General features: G+C 39.3%; 2 protein-coding genes and 1 pseudogene across 3 annotated transcripts; all 3 read right to left on the bottom strand.

Annotated features, from left to right (window-relative positions):
• Positions 1-6800: 6800 nt before the first annotated feature.
• LOC148767052 (uncharacterized) lies at positions 6801-8469 on the bottom strand. The gene is made up of 4 exons (XM_088825932.1): positions 7770-8469; positions 7658-7683; positions 7268-7557; positions 6801-7125 (listed from the first exon to the last, which is right to left on the bottom strand). Exons 1-4 carry the CDS (start codon positions 8467-8469, stop codon positions 6801-6803), a joined length of 1341 nt encoding a protein of 446 aa, XP_088682058.1.
• Positions 8470-8516: 47 nt separating this feature from the next.
• On the bottom strand, positions 8517-10086 carry LOC148767051 (uncharacterized). The gene is made up of 2 exons (XM_088825931.1): positions 9484-10086; positions 8517-9344 (listed from the first exon to the last, which is right to left on the bottom strand). The coding sequence occupies exons 1-2, from the start codon at positions 10084-10086 to the stop codon at positions 8517-8519; spliced, it is 1431 nt and encodes a 476-aa protein (XP_088682057.1).
• A 2667-nt stretch (positions 10087-12753) lies between these two features.
• Positions 12754-14117, bottom strand: LOC105971143 (putative 1-deoxy-D-xylulose-5-phosphate synthase, chloroplastic; annotated as a pseudogene). The gene is made up of 4 exons (XR_016034214.1): positions 13705-14117; positions 13389-13661; positions 13024-13305; positions 12754-12940 (listed from the first exon to the last, which is right to left on the bottom strand). The product of XR_016034214.1 is annotated as a putative 1-deoxy-D-xylulose-5-phosphate synthase, chloroplastic (transcript).
• Between the last annotated feature and the right edge of the window lie 3947 nt (positions 14118-18064).

Here is an 18064-nt window from a genome sequence, read left to right as displayed (position 1 = left end):
GCTAAGACTTGTTGTACAACACATGCAAGACGTGTTGGATTCTGTATAAAATTCAAGCACAATCGGTTGCCAAAGTCAGACAAGTCACTGATTGGTGTAGATTATGCATGCTCAAGAGAAGGACAACCTAAACACAAAGATTAAGAAAAACAAATAAATTCAAAAAGTCAAATATAAAAATAGGATATAAAGCAATGATGAGCTTGAGTTAAATACAAGGTATCCAAAAGTGGATGGTAACAAGGTTCATTACCGGTAATAACCATAAGATATATACTCGAAAAACTACAAGCTTATTTAGAAGACATAGACATATCACACCAACTTAAAAAAATCTTCTAATGTTCTTGACAAGATAGGAATTTGTGCAATAAAGATAATGTTAGTATTGAGTCACAGATCATATAATGAAAGTACTAATGTTTGTTGTGCTTTAGTAAATTTTCAGAATCGTATAAGAAATAAAAGAGAGAGCTTCTCAAATAATGTGACGTAAATAATGTATAATTATTTTACAGAGTGTCAATAAAAAAAACCAAGGGTTTGTTTATTAAATTCAAATAGATGATAATAGTCGTATGTGAAATTATTTATGGGTAGATACAAGGTAAAGATTAGCATATCAATACTTTGGTTATGTGATTACCTTTGATGTTACATGTAACACCCTGCATTTTCATAAACATCATTTATTATAAATTATGAATATACAATCATAAATTAATTAGTAATTTCTATGCATTATAAGTGTTTACGTGATTTTTATAAATTATAATGTTTATGTTTATATTACAATCACATGTACTTGCTTGATTAAACGATTTAGTAATTTCGTTTATGATCTAAACAAGTAATTACTGTTAGAATTGGGTTCAAGCTTTCCCTAGCCCCTTCTCATCAATGGACTCCTGACGTATATGAAGGAGTGCGGTTCGTTTGAGAAATTCCTACCTCTCTATCTATCTCTGAGATGTGTGGATTTTTCAAAACTCCATGGACATGCAGAAGAGAAATGCTATCCCCACTCGGGCCAAGACAGAACTTTTACTTGTTCAAATAACAATTAAGGTGAAGCAGGGCCAGGAACGACGAATCTCTTTATGATAAACAGATCAATTTTGCAAGTTCGTTATTACGGGAAGTTCCTACATAGGATCGGACTAATGTGAAAAATTATAAATTCAATAAGTACATTAACTAGTCCAAAACAGACACAAATTAATGAACTGAATCTTGTTAGTATCAAATAATTTCAACTGATCAAGTGTGAAGTGTGTGAAGTAACCATTTATTTTGATCTCTTCAAAATAAGACATTTCAAGTTGAACACTCTTGCCAATAGTGAAATAATCCATTTCACAATCACAAACACAATTCCCTGAAAAGAAAAGAAAGCATACGGAGTTTGCATTATCTGATTATTGATTATTAGGTAATTTTAATTGAGCAAGTGTCAAGTGTGTGAAGTAACAATTTGGGATCAATGAACATGGTTACTTAATTTTGTTGCCGGAAATGTATTCCTTCTTTGTGACATTACTTTTTACTCTCCAGTATAAACAAAACCAACAATAATGGAGTTTTTATAGTGAATGGTGCCGACATAATAAACCCAATAAGCGGGTTGGCGTTGTCACGCCGTTCTTCAATACAGCGGAGGCTTGTAATAAATACAGTAGCAGGGATCATAGTCCTATGTATACTACTTTATCTCTGTGATTAACTGTATGATTAATTTAATCGTATAGTTGATAGAGATTCTATAGAAGATTTCATAAGAATTCTAAATTCCTTAGAGTTACTTTTAGAAGATAAGTCGAATATAATGATTTTTGGCAAGTTTTGAGAAAATTTTACAACTTTGTGACAAGTTCTTAATTATTTCTAGAAAATGTGAATCTACAAAATGATCTACTTATGGCTTTGAATATTTTGGTGCAAAGTAAAAATGAAAGACATTGTGCATCCTCATAATAAATCATTCATAATTGTTAGAGATATTTAGGAATGGAGATCACGTTTACCTCTTGTGATTGATTGTAATCTTTTGTAATCTCTTTTGTATATCTTGAGGATTCTATTAGTTAGGATATATTTAGAATAGATCAGAGGTTATATAAACTATATATACACTCTCTTCCCAATTACGTAATAAAACAATAATTATTCTCATTCTCAATTCTCTACATGGTATCAGCAAGGGGATCCTGACCTACCCTCTTTTTTTTTTCTTTTCTTTCTTTCCCACGTCAGATCTTCTTCTATTTTTCACATTTCCCATGGGTGAAGAAACTGTAATCCTTCCCAATGTCCAAGAACCCACCAAACCATTCACCATCATCAATATCTCAGCCTCCAATATTATCAAATTAACCTTCACCAACTATCTTTCGTGGAAACTGCAATTTGAGGCACTTCTAATAGGTTACGATCTATACAAATTTATTGATGGCTCACATCCTGCCCACCACCGACAATTCAGAAAAACAATGTGACTTTGCCAAATCCAGATTTCTCTACATGGATTCGCCAAGATAAATTAATTTTCGGCGCCTTGGTTGGCTCTCTCACAACACCTCTTGTCCCGCTTATTCAACAAGCGCATACTATAAGTGACGCTTGGACAACACTTGCGCACACCTATGCCCGTCCCTCTTATGGTCATATCAAACAAATCAAAGACCAGATTAAAAACGCCGTCAAAATTTCTCAAAGCATCACTTCGTACATGCAACTCATCAAAACCCAGGCTGATGAATTGGCTGCTCTTGGCAAACCCATGGACCATGAAGATCTTGTTGAGAAAAATCTTGAGGGTCTAGATGATGACTATAAACCTATTGTTGATGTCGTTGAAGGTCGTGAAACACCAATCACCTTTGATGAACTCCATGAAAAATTGATCAATAAGGAACTCTCTTTTCGGACTCAACAACCCTCCACGTCACCGTTTCCAGCCACTGCCAACGTTGCTCATCGCAGCAACACTTCTGCTGTCTATCGGTCTAATTTCAAAAGACCATCTATGCAACACACTTTATCTGACGCTCACCATGTACCCATACCTCCAGCACATCGGCCTCCCTCTCGCCCATATCTTGGAAAATGCCAAGGTTGTCGGGCACAAGGTCACACAGTCCAACAGTGCCTCTTGTTTCGATTGGTGTCTACTTCTCCCTCGCATTCGACATCGCCTATGCAAACACCATGGTCACATCGATCACCAACCCAACCATGGCAACCTCGTGCACATGTTGCAAGCAACCACTCATCTAATACTCCTGATTGGCTTCTTGACGGTGGCGCTTCCCATCATGTCACTTGTGATTTGGGCAATCATTCTCTTCATACTCCTTATGCTAGCTCTGACGATACTATGATCGGCGATGGCACGGGTCATCCTATTACCCACACTGGTTCTATATCTCTCACCGCACCTACTAATACTTTTTCCTTGCATAATGTTCTTTGTGTGGCATCTATGAAAACGAACTTAATTTCTATTTCACAATTTTGTCGACACAATAACTCCAGCATTGAATTTTTCCCGTATTCTTTTTATGTGAAGGATCTGCGCACAAGGACAATACTTCTGCAGGGTCGCTATAAGGATGGTGTTTATGAATGGCCGGCTATTCTTAATTCCTCATCTCCACTAGTTGTCTTTTCTAGCTTTAAGACCAATTCGTCCGAGTTGCACCGTCGGCTAGGCCATCCATCACTTTCAATTCTTAAGCATATTATTGCACATTCTAAGTTAGAGTTGTCGAGTCCTTCCTCTTTGTCCTTTAATTATAATGCTTGTCAATGCAATAAAAGTCACAAACTCTTATTTTCAAGTTCATCGATTATTTCCAACTCTCCTTTACAAATTATTTTCTCTGATGTATGGACATTACCTATGCACTCATTTGATGGTTTTAAATATTACACTATTTTCGTTGATTTTTTTTACCAAATATATTTGGTTTTACCCACTAAAAAGAAAGTCTGGTGTTCTAGATGTCTTTATTTGATTCAAGGCTATTGTGGAAAAATTATTTAATCGACAAATCGTTACACTTTATTTTAACAATGTGGATGAATACCGAGCACTAACCCACTTCTTGGCCACACATGGAATTTCACATCTCACCTCTCCACCTCACACCCCCGAAGATAATGGGTATTCTGAACGTCGCCATCGGGATATTGTCGAAGCGGTTCTCTTCCTCCTTTCCAATGCCTCTATGCCACTTACATACTGGTCTTCTGCCTTTGCTGCTGCTGTTTATTTAATTAACCGGTTACCCACTCCGACTTTTATTCTTTATTCTCCTTATCATGTCCTATTTCAATCCGGACCAAATTATTCTAAACTACGAATATTTGGGTGTCTATCCTATCCGTGGCTCCGCCAGTGCTCCCCTCACAAACTAGCACCTCGTTCTGCCCATGTGTCTTTCTTGGGTATTCCTTAACACATAGTGCATACTTGTGTCTTGATCCATCTACTAACAAACTTTACACATCGCGTCATGTCTAGTTTGTTGAGTCATTATTTCCCTTTTATTCTATCGAGTCTCATCTTCCTCATCCCACCGACGAGACCTTCTCTGAGTGGTTTCCCTCTCTTATCTCTTTGCCGGTCACTCGTGCATCATCCTTCGACTTGGCTCTGCTGCCCCTGTGACGTCGACTAACTCACCATCAGACCTTAAAAACACCACCATTGTTCCATCACTACCAGCCTCACCCACTCCACTAGAACCAATCCCACCGCCACATCAAGAAACCCTAAATCCCTCGTCCGCACCCTCCGACCCAACCACTACACCACGAGTAATCATTACCCGATCCAAACACAATATTCAAAAACCTACTCAAAAACTCAACCTCACTGCCCAATTGGCCAACCTTGATGTTGAACCAACTTCGGTTAGCCAAGCCGTTAAAAATCATAAATTGAGACAAGCTATGTCAGAAGAGTCTGATTCCCTTGTTAGTAATGGCACTTCGGAACTCGTTCCTCCTGATCCAACTCAAAAATAGTTGGATGCAAGTGGATTTTTTGGATTAAACGTTAACCTGATGGTTCTATTGACAGGTACAAAGCATGCTTGGTTGCTAATGGATTTCATCAACGCCCCGGTGTGGACTATTATGAGTCGTATAGTCCTGTTGTGAAAACGACCACAGTTCGCATTATCTTGAGCATTGTTGTTAATCGCGGATGGCCTCTTCGACACTTAGCAGTGAATAATGCCTTTTTACAAGACACTCTCACTGTGAATGTCTTTATGGCACAACCACAAGGCTATATTGACGGTGACAATCCACACCATGTGTGTAAGTTGCGCAAAGCCATCTATGGCCTCAAGCAAGAACCACGTGCTTGGTATCATGAATTGCGGCAATTCCTTACTCACTCAAGCTTTATCAACTCTCACGCCGACACATCTCTATTTATTCTCACTACAGGAAAAGCGTTGTTATATTTATTGGTGTATGTTGATGACATAATCATCAACGGAGACAATCATGAGGCTGTGAATACATTTATCTCCATCTTCGCGGGTCGGTTTTCTCTCAAGGATATTGGTAATTTAACATATTTCCTTCGTGTTGAAGTTGTCTCTCATAAAGACGGTTTACTTATATCTCAGCGAAAATATATTTTGGATATCCTTGCCAAAATAAAAATGATTGAAGCAAAACCGGTACTCGCTCCCCTTGCCACTGAGCTGCCACTTTCTTTACATTCGGATACAGCACTTTCTGACCCTTCTGAATATCGGACTATTGTTGGAAGTCTCCAATATTTGTTACTCACTCGCCCTGATATTGCCTTTGTGGTAAATAAGCTTTCTCAGTTTATGCATCGACCGACTAGTGAGCAATGTAATGCTGTTAAGCGTCTGTTACGTTATCTTTGTGGTACAGTGGATCATGGCATTACCTTTTATCGGCACTCTCCTTTGTCTCTTCATGCTTTTTCTAACTCTGATTGGGCAGGCAACAAAGACGATTTCACATCGACTAGTGTTTACATTGTTTATCTCGGTCAAAATCCTATATCTTGGCGTTCCAAGAAGCAACGAACTGTTGCACGCTCATCTACGAAAGCAGAATATCGCTCAGTTGCTGCAACTGCCGAGGAATTGTGTTGGCTTAGTTCTTTACTTACTGAACTTGGTGTTCACATAGCTCAACCTCCAGTTATTTACTGTGACAATGTTGGTGCCACCCATTTGTGCTCTAATCATGTGTTTCATTCGAGAATGAAACATGTAGCATTGGATTAGCACTTTATTTGGGAGCAAGTTCAAACTGGAACATTATGTGTCACTCATGTCTCCTCCGCCGATCAGCTTGCCTATGCACTTACCAAGCCACTACCTCAGGCCAGCTTTCGGCTATTGAAAACCAAGATTGGTGTCTCCTCACGGAGCTCCATCTTGCGAGGGGGTGTTAGAGATATTTAGGAAAGGATATCATGTTTACCTCTTTTGATCGATTGTAATTTCTTTTGTAGATCTTGAGGATTCTATTAGTTATGATATATTTAAAATAGATTACATGTTATGTAAACTATAGATACACTCTCTTCTCAATTACGTAATAACACAATAATTATTTTCATTCTTTTTTTTTTATTAAAATGTAAATATTATAAATCAAAAAAGTCGTAGACAATTACAACGGGTATACCCGAGGAAATTGCAGAACCTAATGCAGAAAGCAAAAAGAAATAAACTAAACATAAAAGCAGAAATAAAAGTGGGAAAAACCCACGAAATCCTAGCACCTAGATCACGCCCTCATGGGTGCATAAGGCTACCCGGTTGTCCGTTAGTCCTTGAAATTGCTAGCTCCGGGTGTTGGCTGAACATTGCCAAGTAAACATGTAGCTGAATCTTCCTTGTGAGGTCCTTCGGAGTAGTTTCAATTTTCTCAAATTTCCACTTGTTCAGAGCCTCCCAAATGTGGTACACGAGACTTGCTAGTGCACATCGCTGCGTCTTGCTGCGGTACGACTTCCCTCGTACGTCCTTCTTGAGCCATTTAAGTGCGGCATCCAATGTGGTTGGTCTTCGGCGGATACCCAACCATATCCGTATGTTGGTCCACACCTCTCGAGACATGCTGCATGCGAAAAAAGAGGTGCTTCTTAGTCTCGTTCTCCACACCACATAACTCGCATTTGGAGTTAACGACTTCACGTGAGCGTTTCTCCACTCGGTCCATTGTGGCCAATCGATCCATGGTTGCCATCCATAAGATAAACGAGTGCTTTGGAGTCATAGATGACGCCCAAAGAAGTTTACCCCACGGTTTGATCGGGGCCTTAGCCCTAATCCAGTCGTATACTTTGCTCACATTTAATTTGCCAAGCTCCGTACAAGATTTCAACTTAGCAATAAGTAATTGAGTAGTCCCCGCGCTCTCCACCAGTTCGTCCCGGATCCGGATGATGCTCTTGAAGAAGGCTGAAGCTGTAAATGGCGGTGACCACTCCCATATGGTTCGTCCCTTGAGGCAGAACTCATTCACCCACTGTATCCACAGAGAGTCTTTCTTCAAGTGAAAATCCCACAAATTTTTCATAAGAAAGCTTCGATTCCAATCAGTCAAATCAAGAAGGCCCAAACCCCCTTCTTCTTTTGGTTTGCACAACCTCGACCACGTTACTTTCGCCGCACCCTATAAAAACGTTTTGCATATTATCTCTATAGCATCGATAACTGCATGTGGGATCGAAAATATGGATAACCAGTAGCAGCACGTACCTTGAACCACGGTTTTTAAAATCTCCAACCGACCGGCATAAGAGAGAGTTTGGCGAGTCCACGCTCCTATGGCTTGCTCGATTTTGTCGAGCAGTGGTTGATGGTTGAGCACTCGTAATTTAGATGCAGCGAGTGGAATCCCAAGGTATCGAAACAGAAACTCTCCATTGGCAAAGTGAAACTCGTTTTCGATCTCTAATCGGTCCCCCGGTTTAACTCCTACTAAGAAGATATTAGACTTCGCATGATTTGCCTTGAGCTCCGAAACCTGCCCAAATTCGTAGAACGTCTTGGCGAGGATACGGACCGATTCCACATCTCCTCGAGAAAATACCATTAGATCGTCCGCAAAAATCAGATGTGTTATCTTGTGGAGATGGCACATCGGATGGTAGTTGGGTTCTTGTTGAATCAGACGTACATGGAGTAGCCGTGAGAGATACTCCATGCATATAACGAACAAATAGGGCGATAAGGGATCTCCTTGCCTCAATCCACGCATGGCTAGAAAAAACCCCTTCGTTTCACCGTTAACCGAGATCGAATAAGATACCGAAGTTACGCATTGCATAATCCATCCCGTGAATTTAATTGGGAAACCCAAGCCCTCCAACATAGCTTGGAGAAATTCCCAGTTAACCGAGTCATATGCTTTCCGTAAGTCCATCTTCAACAAGCACCTAGGCAAAATATGCTTCATCTCGTAATGCCGAATAAGATGTTCTACCAAGTCTATATTGTCCGTGATCAATCTCCCCCCACGAACGTTGATTGTGCTTTATCAATAATCTTTGGTAGAACGCTGCCTAAACGGGTCGTGAGGACTTTTGCAATGACCTTATAGATCACATTGCAACAAGCTATTGGTCGAAAATCCCCCACTTCTTGAGCTTGTACTTTCTTCGGAATAAAGACAAGTACCGTGTTATCCCATTGCTTCACCAAAGAGCCACTCCGAAAAAATTCATGCACTGCTTCCGTCAAGAGTGGCCCAACCGTGTCCCATGAGTGTTTGAAAAAGTGGGCGGAAAAACCGTCCGGTCCCGAAGCCTTGTCGTCCGAGATATCAAACAACGCATCATTTATTTTCGAGTTAAGGATTGGTCCCATAAGAGTAGCGCCATCATCCTCCTGAATCCTTGGCCCGGAATGTAGAACCTCCAAGTCAATAGCTTCGCAAGGCTGACGTGTTCCTAAGAATTCCATGTAGAACTTCAAAAATTCTGCATGGACTTCCTCACGTGAGGTGGTCATCGTCCCGTCCGCACGGCGAATAGATGCCACGTGGTTCCGTTGAGCATTACGTTTAGCCATGCCATGAAAGAATTTCGTCGGCCGATCGCTGTTATTCAAATAATGTAGCTTCGCCTTTTGGTAGTAGAAGCTTCGTTCCGCCTTTGTGAGAAATTTTGCCTTCTCCGATCGACTAAGTACTTCTTGTTGCAGGGCTGCATTATGCTGGTCGTCATGCAGCTGTTGTTGGCTCTCTTCAAGATCAAGAGATGCCCGTTTAGCTCGTTCCGAAATGTGACCAAATTCCTTCCGATTAAGGCTCTTGAGAGGGGATTTCAATGCCTTAAGATTTTTTATCACCGCCCATTATCGGCTGCCTTGACGATCCGCTGTCCATACGTCTTGAAAAATTGTTAAAATCCTAATGCATCGTCCACATATTGAAGAATCGGAATGGGCGAGAGATTGGCTCTCCATCCACCCCCATCTTCACTAAGATCGGCGAGTGGTCCAAGTGCTTCCTGAACGGTAAGAAAGTAGCCGAGCTGCTCCCATATGTTTGCAGCCAAATCGGATTCACCATTGCTCGGTCAAGTTTGCTCCACACAGTATGATTTGACCAAGTATAGTAAAATCCCGTAGAGGTTAAGTCATCCAATCCGGTTACCCGGCAACACTCTTGGATATCATTAATCATATAAGGGGTCACAGCATTGCCACCTGATTTTTCAACCGGTCGACGAACCGTGTTGAAATCCCCTAAGCATAGCCACGGTAAAGTAGAAGCACCACCGTAATTTGCAAGCGACGTCCACAACGGCCTGCGAGAAGTAATTGTAAACCATCCATATACAAAACTCACCTGAATTTGCCGTTGCGACACAAGACAAGATATTTTGCAATGAATGAGTTGGTCCGTCATTCCCACTGTCTCCACCTGAACCACTGCCGGATTCCATATCAATAGAATACGGCCCGCTCTATGAAGTTGGAAATTATTCACCTGACCCCAATGCCAGAATTTCCGAGACATTATCCCTTCCAACACCCCTGGATCCCATACTTTCGTCTCCAATAACCGCATACATCCACCTTATGTCTCCTAATGAGGTCCGCGACCTCGTTTTGCGTGAGGGCATTGTTTAATCCCCTCACGTTCCAGCAGGCGACAATCATTGTTTAACTATAGGAGGAACCATGCCCCTCCGCGGCAATAGCGTATTTTCATCGGTTGCACTGATGGGCGTCTTCGCCCCTTCCACTCGCACTGGGAATGCGTCATCTCTCCCTTTTGGCACAAGGATAGCATTAGCCGGGAGGTCCTTCTTCTTGCGCGTAATAAATGGTTGCTTACCCGGAGTCGAAGCCACAGGAGTATCTAGATCGTTGAAGTTCGGTAGCTCCTCCCCCGTACGCACGGGCGTTTCATAGCAATCCGTGGAGTGATCATCTTCGACCAAATCCTCCTCCCTAATGTCTTCATCCGAAGCATCGCTATCACTCCAATCATCAAATACCGTATGGGTGCCCGTCCATGGAACAATGGCATCCTCCCCTTCCTTCGGTTGCTCAGGTGGAGGCACGGTTGCTCCGTTGAACTCTAACTTTTTCCGGATCCAACGTCTTTTCTTCAATTTAGCAGCCCTACACTTTTCTGATGTGTGAGACATCGTCTTGCATTTAGTGCAATAGGCGGGAACATAACCATACTCAATTTGAACCTCATAAGATTGGTTCAACGAGTTGATCAGTGTCAACGATTTCTGTAGAGGTTTCGGAGCATCCACCTCCACCTGAATCCGTGCATAGCCAAAGCTGGCCAACTCCTTTGTATTATTGTCCATTTGAACCGGGCAACCGATCTTCTGGCCAATCATACTAAGAGACTTCTGGTTGTACAATTCTCCGGATATGTTTCGAAGAGTCACCCAAACCAGAACATACACCATCTCTCGGATGTCAAAGTTAACGAACTTTGGCATCTTGCGAACATACAATGTGGAAGTACCAAAATTATACTTCCCCGCCTCCATAACCTTCAACCTATCTTGGTCCGTTTCGAATTTGAACAAAATCCACCCGGTAGGATGGATTTGGTACTTCGACGGGACCCCCCATCTTGCTTTGATGTCCTTGATTGCATCGATTCCGGGGAATGGCCCCGGAAAATAACCGACACTCAAGAACACACCTCTCGTATCCAAATCAACTACATCGTCTTCTCCGAATCGTAATTCATCGGAGTCATCCAATCCTTCCACCGGGTGGAGAGCCAAGTCTGCCGGCGGTGGGCGCGTTCCTTTGAAGAAACTTGCCCACGTTTTCGGAGCTTCCTTGTCGCTGGTGGGAACTCTTCCACGTTCCTCTGCTGCCTTAGAAGTTTCAGTTTGAGGAATGGCCGGAGTAATAGGCTCCGATGTGGTGGGAACCGCCGCGCCAATCGCCAAACCCGTCACCGGTTGCGCATCCAAGGGTTTGGCCATGCCTTTGTCCGTTTCCCCTCCCTTACCAAGCGTCTCTTTGCCCCTCCCACCTTTCCTCACCATGTGCGACGGTGGGAAAGGTTTCTTGCTGCAAATTCACGCCCAAAACCCTAGCAAGAGTCCTTAGATCTCAAAACTCCACCGCTACCAGGAGTCCTTGCAACGTGGGACTCTTCACGCTGATGTAACGCGATCAGAGAACCAGATCTCCTGCTCCAAATCGTGCGAAATTATAACCAAAAGAAAGCTCTTGAAGAGAGGATTCCAACGGTATAAGATCCGTCAAATTCTGACCAACGGTTAGGGAGTTATGCCTTCGAGAAGTCCCGTCGCCGGCAGTACTGCGCACGCACCGTAGAATCCTCACGAAAACAAATCCAGAGATCCAAATCGTGCAAAACCACCGCACAAAGATAGCAGAATCCAACGGTATAAGCCCCGTTGATTTCCAACCACCGGTGAGGGAGATATGCCACAGATCCGAAACTTCGCCGTCAAACCGCACGTCCTCGGTAGAACGTCAACCGAAACCGATCCACAGATCCAAATTGAACGACATAACAACGTATAGAAAGCTCTTTTTGAGACGAATCCAACGGTGGGTGCACCGTTAAATTCCGCCCAGCGGAAAAAAAGTTACGGCTCGAATAAGCACCGCCTGCTGCTGAAAACCTAAGGCGACGGAAAGCTCATCTCCTAACTTTCAGGGAGCGCGTTTTTAATTATTTTCATTCTCAATTCTCTATAATAATGTACCATGAATTGAATATTTTAAAATTTTACGAGAGTAACTTTATTTTTTATTGCACGGTCATTCAAAATGTACCCTAAATCGAATTTTCAAAATTGAATCAAGAAATTTGCCAGAATGATACATGTTCTTGAGGAGGGGCGCTTTTCACCCTTCACACAATTATGGGGTGCAAATTGCCAGTCATAAACACATAATATCTAGATTCTAGAATCTTGTGATTTGATGATTTAACTGAAAATAAAGAAAGCTTGCATCAAATATGGAAAGAGAACGAACACATTCATTGATAATTGCGAAACAGCTGTTATCTTCTTACATAAATGTAGAAACAAAAAGCTTATGTTAGAAAGACAACAAATAGAAACTCAGAACTAGTAGTATTTACTATTCTCTTTCACAATTAACTCACGTCCTTCACGTAAGAAAATTATTCGATTTCAAACTCTGCAATAACCAAACACACATATATGCCTGTTTTTACACGGAAATAGTACCGTAACATGTACAAAACCTTGTATATAATAATCGAATCAATAATCGGGTCAATTCACTAGCACGTTAACAGAAGAGCATCGCGAGTTCGACCAAGCAGATTCAATGCAGTTGCATCTATGTGATTCCCCGTTAAACCAGCAAGAGCGAGTTGTTCTTGTGGCAATGCACCCTCAATACAAATTATCCAGCAAAGTTATAGGCCGCCACTGAAGAACCAAATCAAGAAATCCACATAAGAAATTGTTTAATTCCAGATTTATACAAACTAAGTGATTTTTTTCTCTTTTACCTTAATTCCAGCATCGAGCAGCCCATCAAGAGAAATAAATCGAGCAAAATGATCACCAAATTCTCCAACGGAACCTGTCTCAACTATGATATGGAATCTATGGTTCTTGCATAACATTCTTATTAATTTAATAACGAGCGGCTTGCAAAATCTCGCATCAGCCACAGTAACTTAAATACCAAGCTTCGAAAGAATATTATGCGCACTAAGACAATTTTGTACCATCGAAACAAATCCCAACAAAGCAATATCTTTACCTTTTACAAGTACCCCCTTTGCCAACTTGTTCCATCGTTTATTTAGTAACAACATTAAAAAAAGAAAAAGAAAAAGAAAAGGACAAAAAAAATAGATTGTATGTTTACCTCAATGGGTTCTCCGACATATGGTTTATGGTTTGTCAAAGCAACGGCACCACTAGGATATCGAAAGCAAACTGGCCGGTCATCAATGTTAACTGCAGTGTTGACCATACGAGAAAGCTCAGTCTCATCCGACGGTGCCATCACAATCATGTTCGGTAAACAATAAACGTTATATCAAACGGTCCAGAATGAGTTGCCCCATCGGACCCCACTAGACATGCACTCGTAATTACAAAACGTACCGGAATCTTCTGCCTATCCACATCATGAAAACTACCTGAAAAATCATTAAAAGAAATTATGGAATGAGATGAAAACCTGGTCGTATGCTCTTTGAAGGAACGCCGATGGGATAATACAAAAGGGTTTAAATCCAACCCACGCTAGACCTGCGGAGAAAGTAACTCGTGCGTTAAATTATCTTCTTCAACATTTTGATGTTCATTTGTTATGACATGAATCAAAACGGGGCCCATTGAGTTGAGAGATGCGACCTCACGAAGAACACATACAAGGTCTTCTACATTGTGACCGTCTACAGGGCCGATATAGTACAATCCGAGCTCTTCGAATAGAGTTGATCCTGTGGGGCCCATCATGCCACGTGCGTACTCGTCGATCTTGGCTGCCCACTCGTGCATTCCACCTCCGATTTTCTTGGCTGGCGTAAGAGAACGGATAATTTTTTTTGGTTCAATCAATACAACATACTGATAATAAACCATGAATATTCTGGTAATATTGCTTCCACGTGTGGAAATCAGCACGAGTTAGTGTATTCTGATGTAAGGAGTAATAAATCATGAATATTCTGGTAACATAATGTTGGGTTAGTTTAATAAAAATATTATATTTTATTATAAAATATAATAATGACTTTGACCACTTTTATGAGGGTCATTAGACCACTATTTTGAAACTTTCAAAGTCATTATTCTCCTACATAAAACACCATAAATTCTATATTCAATTGAGGTTTTATGGGGCCATATTATATATTATATAAATGGGGTATTGTGGCTTTGAATGAAAAATGAGAGTGAAGAAAAAAAGAAACACTTTTCTTCTATACTATATACATATATTTAGAGCTCTTGTTGTGTGTCGGGTGTAAGCCTCTACTTCACTCGAACGTGCAATTTCGGTGAAGTTACAGCGGAGAGATAGGCTGGGCTGTTGTATCCCATAGGCGACACGATCGGAACCTTTTTGCACCTCATTAGAGAAGGGGTCGTGAAATTCGTCTTAAGAAAGCGACCTAGTCCGCGCCTCACCTTGCCTATCTCCATATTATCGTGGTTTTTATTGCAGCAACTTGTTACCTATAAAATTAGATAACAAATGGAGTCCAAGCCTCATCCACAAGTTTCGTGATCAATCGTCAAAGTGCAGCCGTGGTTCCAACAATTTAAGACGATTTTTTTTTTTATCCCATGAAGATGAGCTTTGACGATGATCCAAAAGAGCAACCCTTGATGATGAAAAGAGAGATAATTCATTTTATTTTATTACTATATTGTGTTGACGAAATAAAATTAATGATTTTATTTTTTGTTGTAGGTGAATCTATGTACAATTCACGAATTTATACTTTGAGGCCAGTTTGGGACCTAATAATGTCCGAATTTGAGAAAGTATAAAACACGAAAGTTATAGTACTTTGTGTTGGCTGTTCAAAACATATTGATTCACTGAAATCGGACATCGAACGAGAGAGATATGCTCCAAATACTAAGTACTGCCAGAGCTGTCAATTGCGCGCGTTTTTTAGGTATCGAAAGATTTCTAATTAAAAATCATCGAATCTGGAATGTTCTTCGTTTCCAATTAATTATGATTCCTTGCAGTACAATAATAAGTTTGTGATAGTTGTGTGAAGAATAATTGCATAAAAAATGATATTTCTTTGAGCATGTTATTTTATGTGGTTAGTTATATAAATCTATTGACTATTTGTGTGGCAAAAATTAATGCATGGAAGTTGTGAAAAAGATTATATGAAAGCAGACCATTTGCAAAATGGAACTAATTGCATTACTATATGTATAAAGCTGTTACAATTATATATTGAGTTGCAAAACTTTCCTGAATGTGTGCATGTGCATTTTTTTTTTCTTGCATGTTGAAGTGGAGAGAAAATATGTAATTGGCATTTAGAATTCAGATTAAAAAATCAAAATAGAAGGCGAGTCGTTACATTTGAATAGTTAGTGTAGCATAATTCATTATTAATGAATTCATTAATGTGTACTTAATAGCGTGATCTCTAGACTTTTTAATATTTTGCCGTTTGTGCATGTTAAAGTGCTATTTATATTGAAAGTAATGGCATGAGAATTTGCTATTGAAAATTGATCAGATAGAGGGTGAAATGTTTACGAAGAAACGGTGTTATTTGACATTTATGATGATATATTTGAATTTTGACAGTTGATCAAATTGCAATTGAAATGTTATGCATGTTTTAACCGTTATGTGTTAAACCATTTATATACTATTAATACATTTCAGTTTACAATACGCCTTATTATTAGTCAACACTTATCACATGAATTTTTATTCATGCATTATAGCTATTAAATTATGTGATTTTGATCTTACATTAAACGCATTTTCCTAAGAATATGAAGCAAACTTGGCCGTTGCTAAAGTCGGTTTTTTTTTGATATTTTGATGAAGTGGTTTGTGTGTTTTTTATAAAAAATTGTGATTGTCTAATTGCTATGGAGTATTTTGTTCCTGAAATCATTATGGAAGGAATTAGAACACTAAGATGTGTTTTTCGGAATATACTATTGTTGAATTACTACAAATTGATTTCCATGAAGATAAAATATTTTATAATCAGAGAACAACTCTGATAAATTATTAAATAAATAATTTATTTAGATTGAGAAATAGTGGGGTATTATAGTTTTCTAACTGTGAAAATGAGCATGATATATTATATTTTGAATTTAATTCATGATGCATGTGTTTGAATATTTGATGTAGTGAGAGTCTTAGAGAGTATGATTATATGATTAAACATTTTATGTATTGTTTAAATATTGAGAAATAGTGGGGGTTTTAGTGTCTACCTATATGACCATGTTATAATTAATTTTAACGTGATCTTTGTTTAAATTGCTCACTTAATGATTGCAAATTTGTATAGTGATAATGTAATTAATTATGCTTTATTTGCAATCTTGATTATACAAGTAACTATCATAGGCCTAAATTTGCATACATGTGACACTGATGTGATTTACAAAGGCCTAATTGTGATTATTAAAATTTGCTGAAAATATATTAGCAAATAAATTTGTGATGTGTGAAGTAAAACGTTTTTGTAAGTTTTCAATATTGTTGGTTATTGAAAATCTAAATAAGAGGAATTCTATTCCTACTTGATTACATGTTTTCCTTGTGTGAATGAGCTATATCGATAATTTATAAGTCAAAATTCATATCAATTTTGATTGATTGTTTTGACATTAGCCTGTGAAGAGGCCGGTTGATACCGAATGTGATATATAAAATCCTAATGTGTGATAAATCAAATGCTTTGTGCTTTGATTAATGAGATTGTGAAAAATCAATGATTTGTGCATTGATAGATCATACATGTGATTGAAAAACTGCAGTTGGCAAAAGCGAGAATCTTTTAATGGGAGCCGGAACCATTAAAACAAAATACAGTACTGTGAATATATGTGAAAATTCACGTGAAAATCTATGAGATATTACATGTAAAATTATTTGAGAATGGTTAATAAACCATTGAGTCTACGAGACTAAATGTCAGATAAGCGCTACTAAATTTGTGAAATTATATTTCATATTATTTCAGATATCATCTGAAATGCATTGAGGGGGATTGGATTAAAGCCTAATATATTTTGTAAAGTTGTTGATGAGGATACTACCGCCTAGGGGTTAGAGATCCTACGAACTAGGCGAACAAAAACGAATCTGAAAGCAACTTGATAGTGATAAAAGTGCACACTTTTATTATCCATTCCTATGATGCGTGTGCACTAATAAAGCTCGTAATGAATTGTGAGGTTGAGACTTTGATCTCTTAATGAGTTCTATAGACCGAATGGGTGGGGTGTTGGAGTTACGTAAACATCCTTGATAGAATTCACCTTGTGAGTGTGGAAGTGGGGCCGCTTCCTATGTGAATTATAGGCTATTCTCTAGAACTCTCACGAGAAATGGGGTAAAGCACATGGCCGTTAATGTGCTGGCTTTAGAAGCTTCGATCGGGACACTTAGAGTATTATGTGTGCAAATGATTCTACGTGCCCCAAGGCTCACTGTTTCAAGGCTAAGTCCACTTTGATTCTAGTACGGGAAACATATTGTACTAAGTGAAGGTTTCAAGGCATTGCTCACTTTCATTATGCATAATACTCCGCAAGAGCTCAAGTATATTTATATTCTTATTTTTATTAAAATAAGTGGGGGATTGTTGGGTTATTTTAATAAAAATATTATATTTTATTATAAAATATAATAATGACTTTGACCACTTTTATGAGGGTCATTAGACCACTATTTTGAAACTTTCAAAGTCATTATTCTCCTACATAAAACACCATAAATTCTATATTCAATTGAGGTTTTATGGGGCCATATTATATATTATATAAATGGGGTATTGTGGCTTTGAATGAAAAATGAGAGTG

This window comes from Erythranthe guttata, chromosome 11 (assembly GCF_056151865.1).
Source record: "Erythranthe guttata isolate IM_541 chromosome 11, IM_541, whole genome shotgun sequence".
Taxonomy (NCBI): Eukaryota; Viridiplantae; Streptophyta; class Magnoliopsida; order Lamiales; family Phrymaceae; genus Erythranthe; species Erythranthe guttata.
Note: the sequence above shows the minus strand (reverse complement) of the source record. Positions and strands in the feature narration are given on the sequence as shown.

What these genes read in the sequence shown, in the direction of transcription:
- LOC148767052 (XM_088825932.1), bottom strand. Translation starts at nt 8,469, where the DNA reads ATGAAGCATATTTTGCCTAGGTGCTTGTTGAAGATGGACTTACGGAAA. An exon ending in GCGAAAGTAACGTGGTCGAG is followed by an intron (nt 7,558 to 7,657) that starts GTTGTGCAAACC and finishes TTTCACTTGAAG; the next exon opens with AAAGACTCTCTGTGGATACA. An exon ending in TCTATGACTCCAAAGCACTC is followed by an intron (nt 7,126 to 7,267) that starts GTTTATCTTATG and finishes TTTCGCATGCAG; the next exon opens with CATGTCTCGAGAGGTGTGGA.
- LOC148767051 (XM_088825931.1), bottom strand. Translation starts at nt 10,086, where the DNA reads ATGCGGTTATTGGAGACGAAAGTATGGGATCCAGGGGTGTTGGAAGGG. An exon ending in CGATCTTAGTGAAGATGGGG is followed by an intron (nt 9,345 to 9,483) that starts GTGGATGGAGAG and finishes AAAAATCTTAAG; the next exon opens with GCATTGAAATCCCCTCTCAA.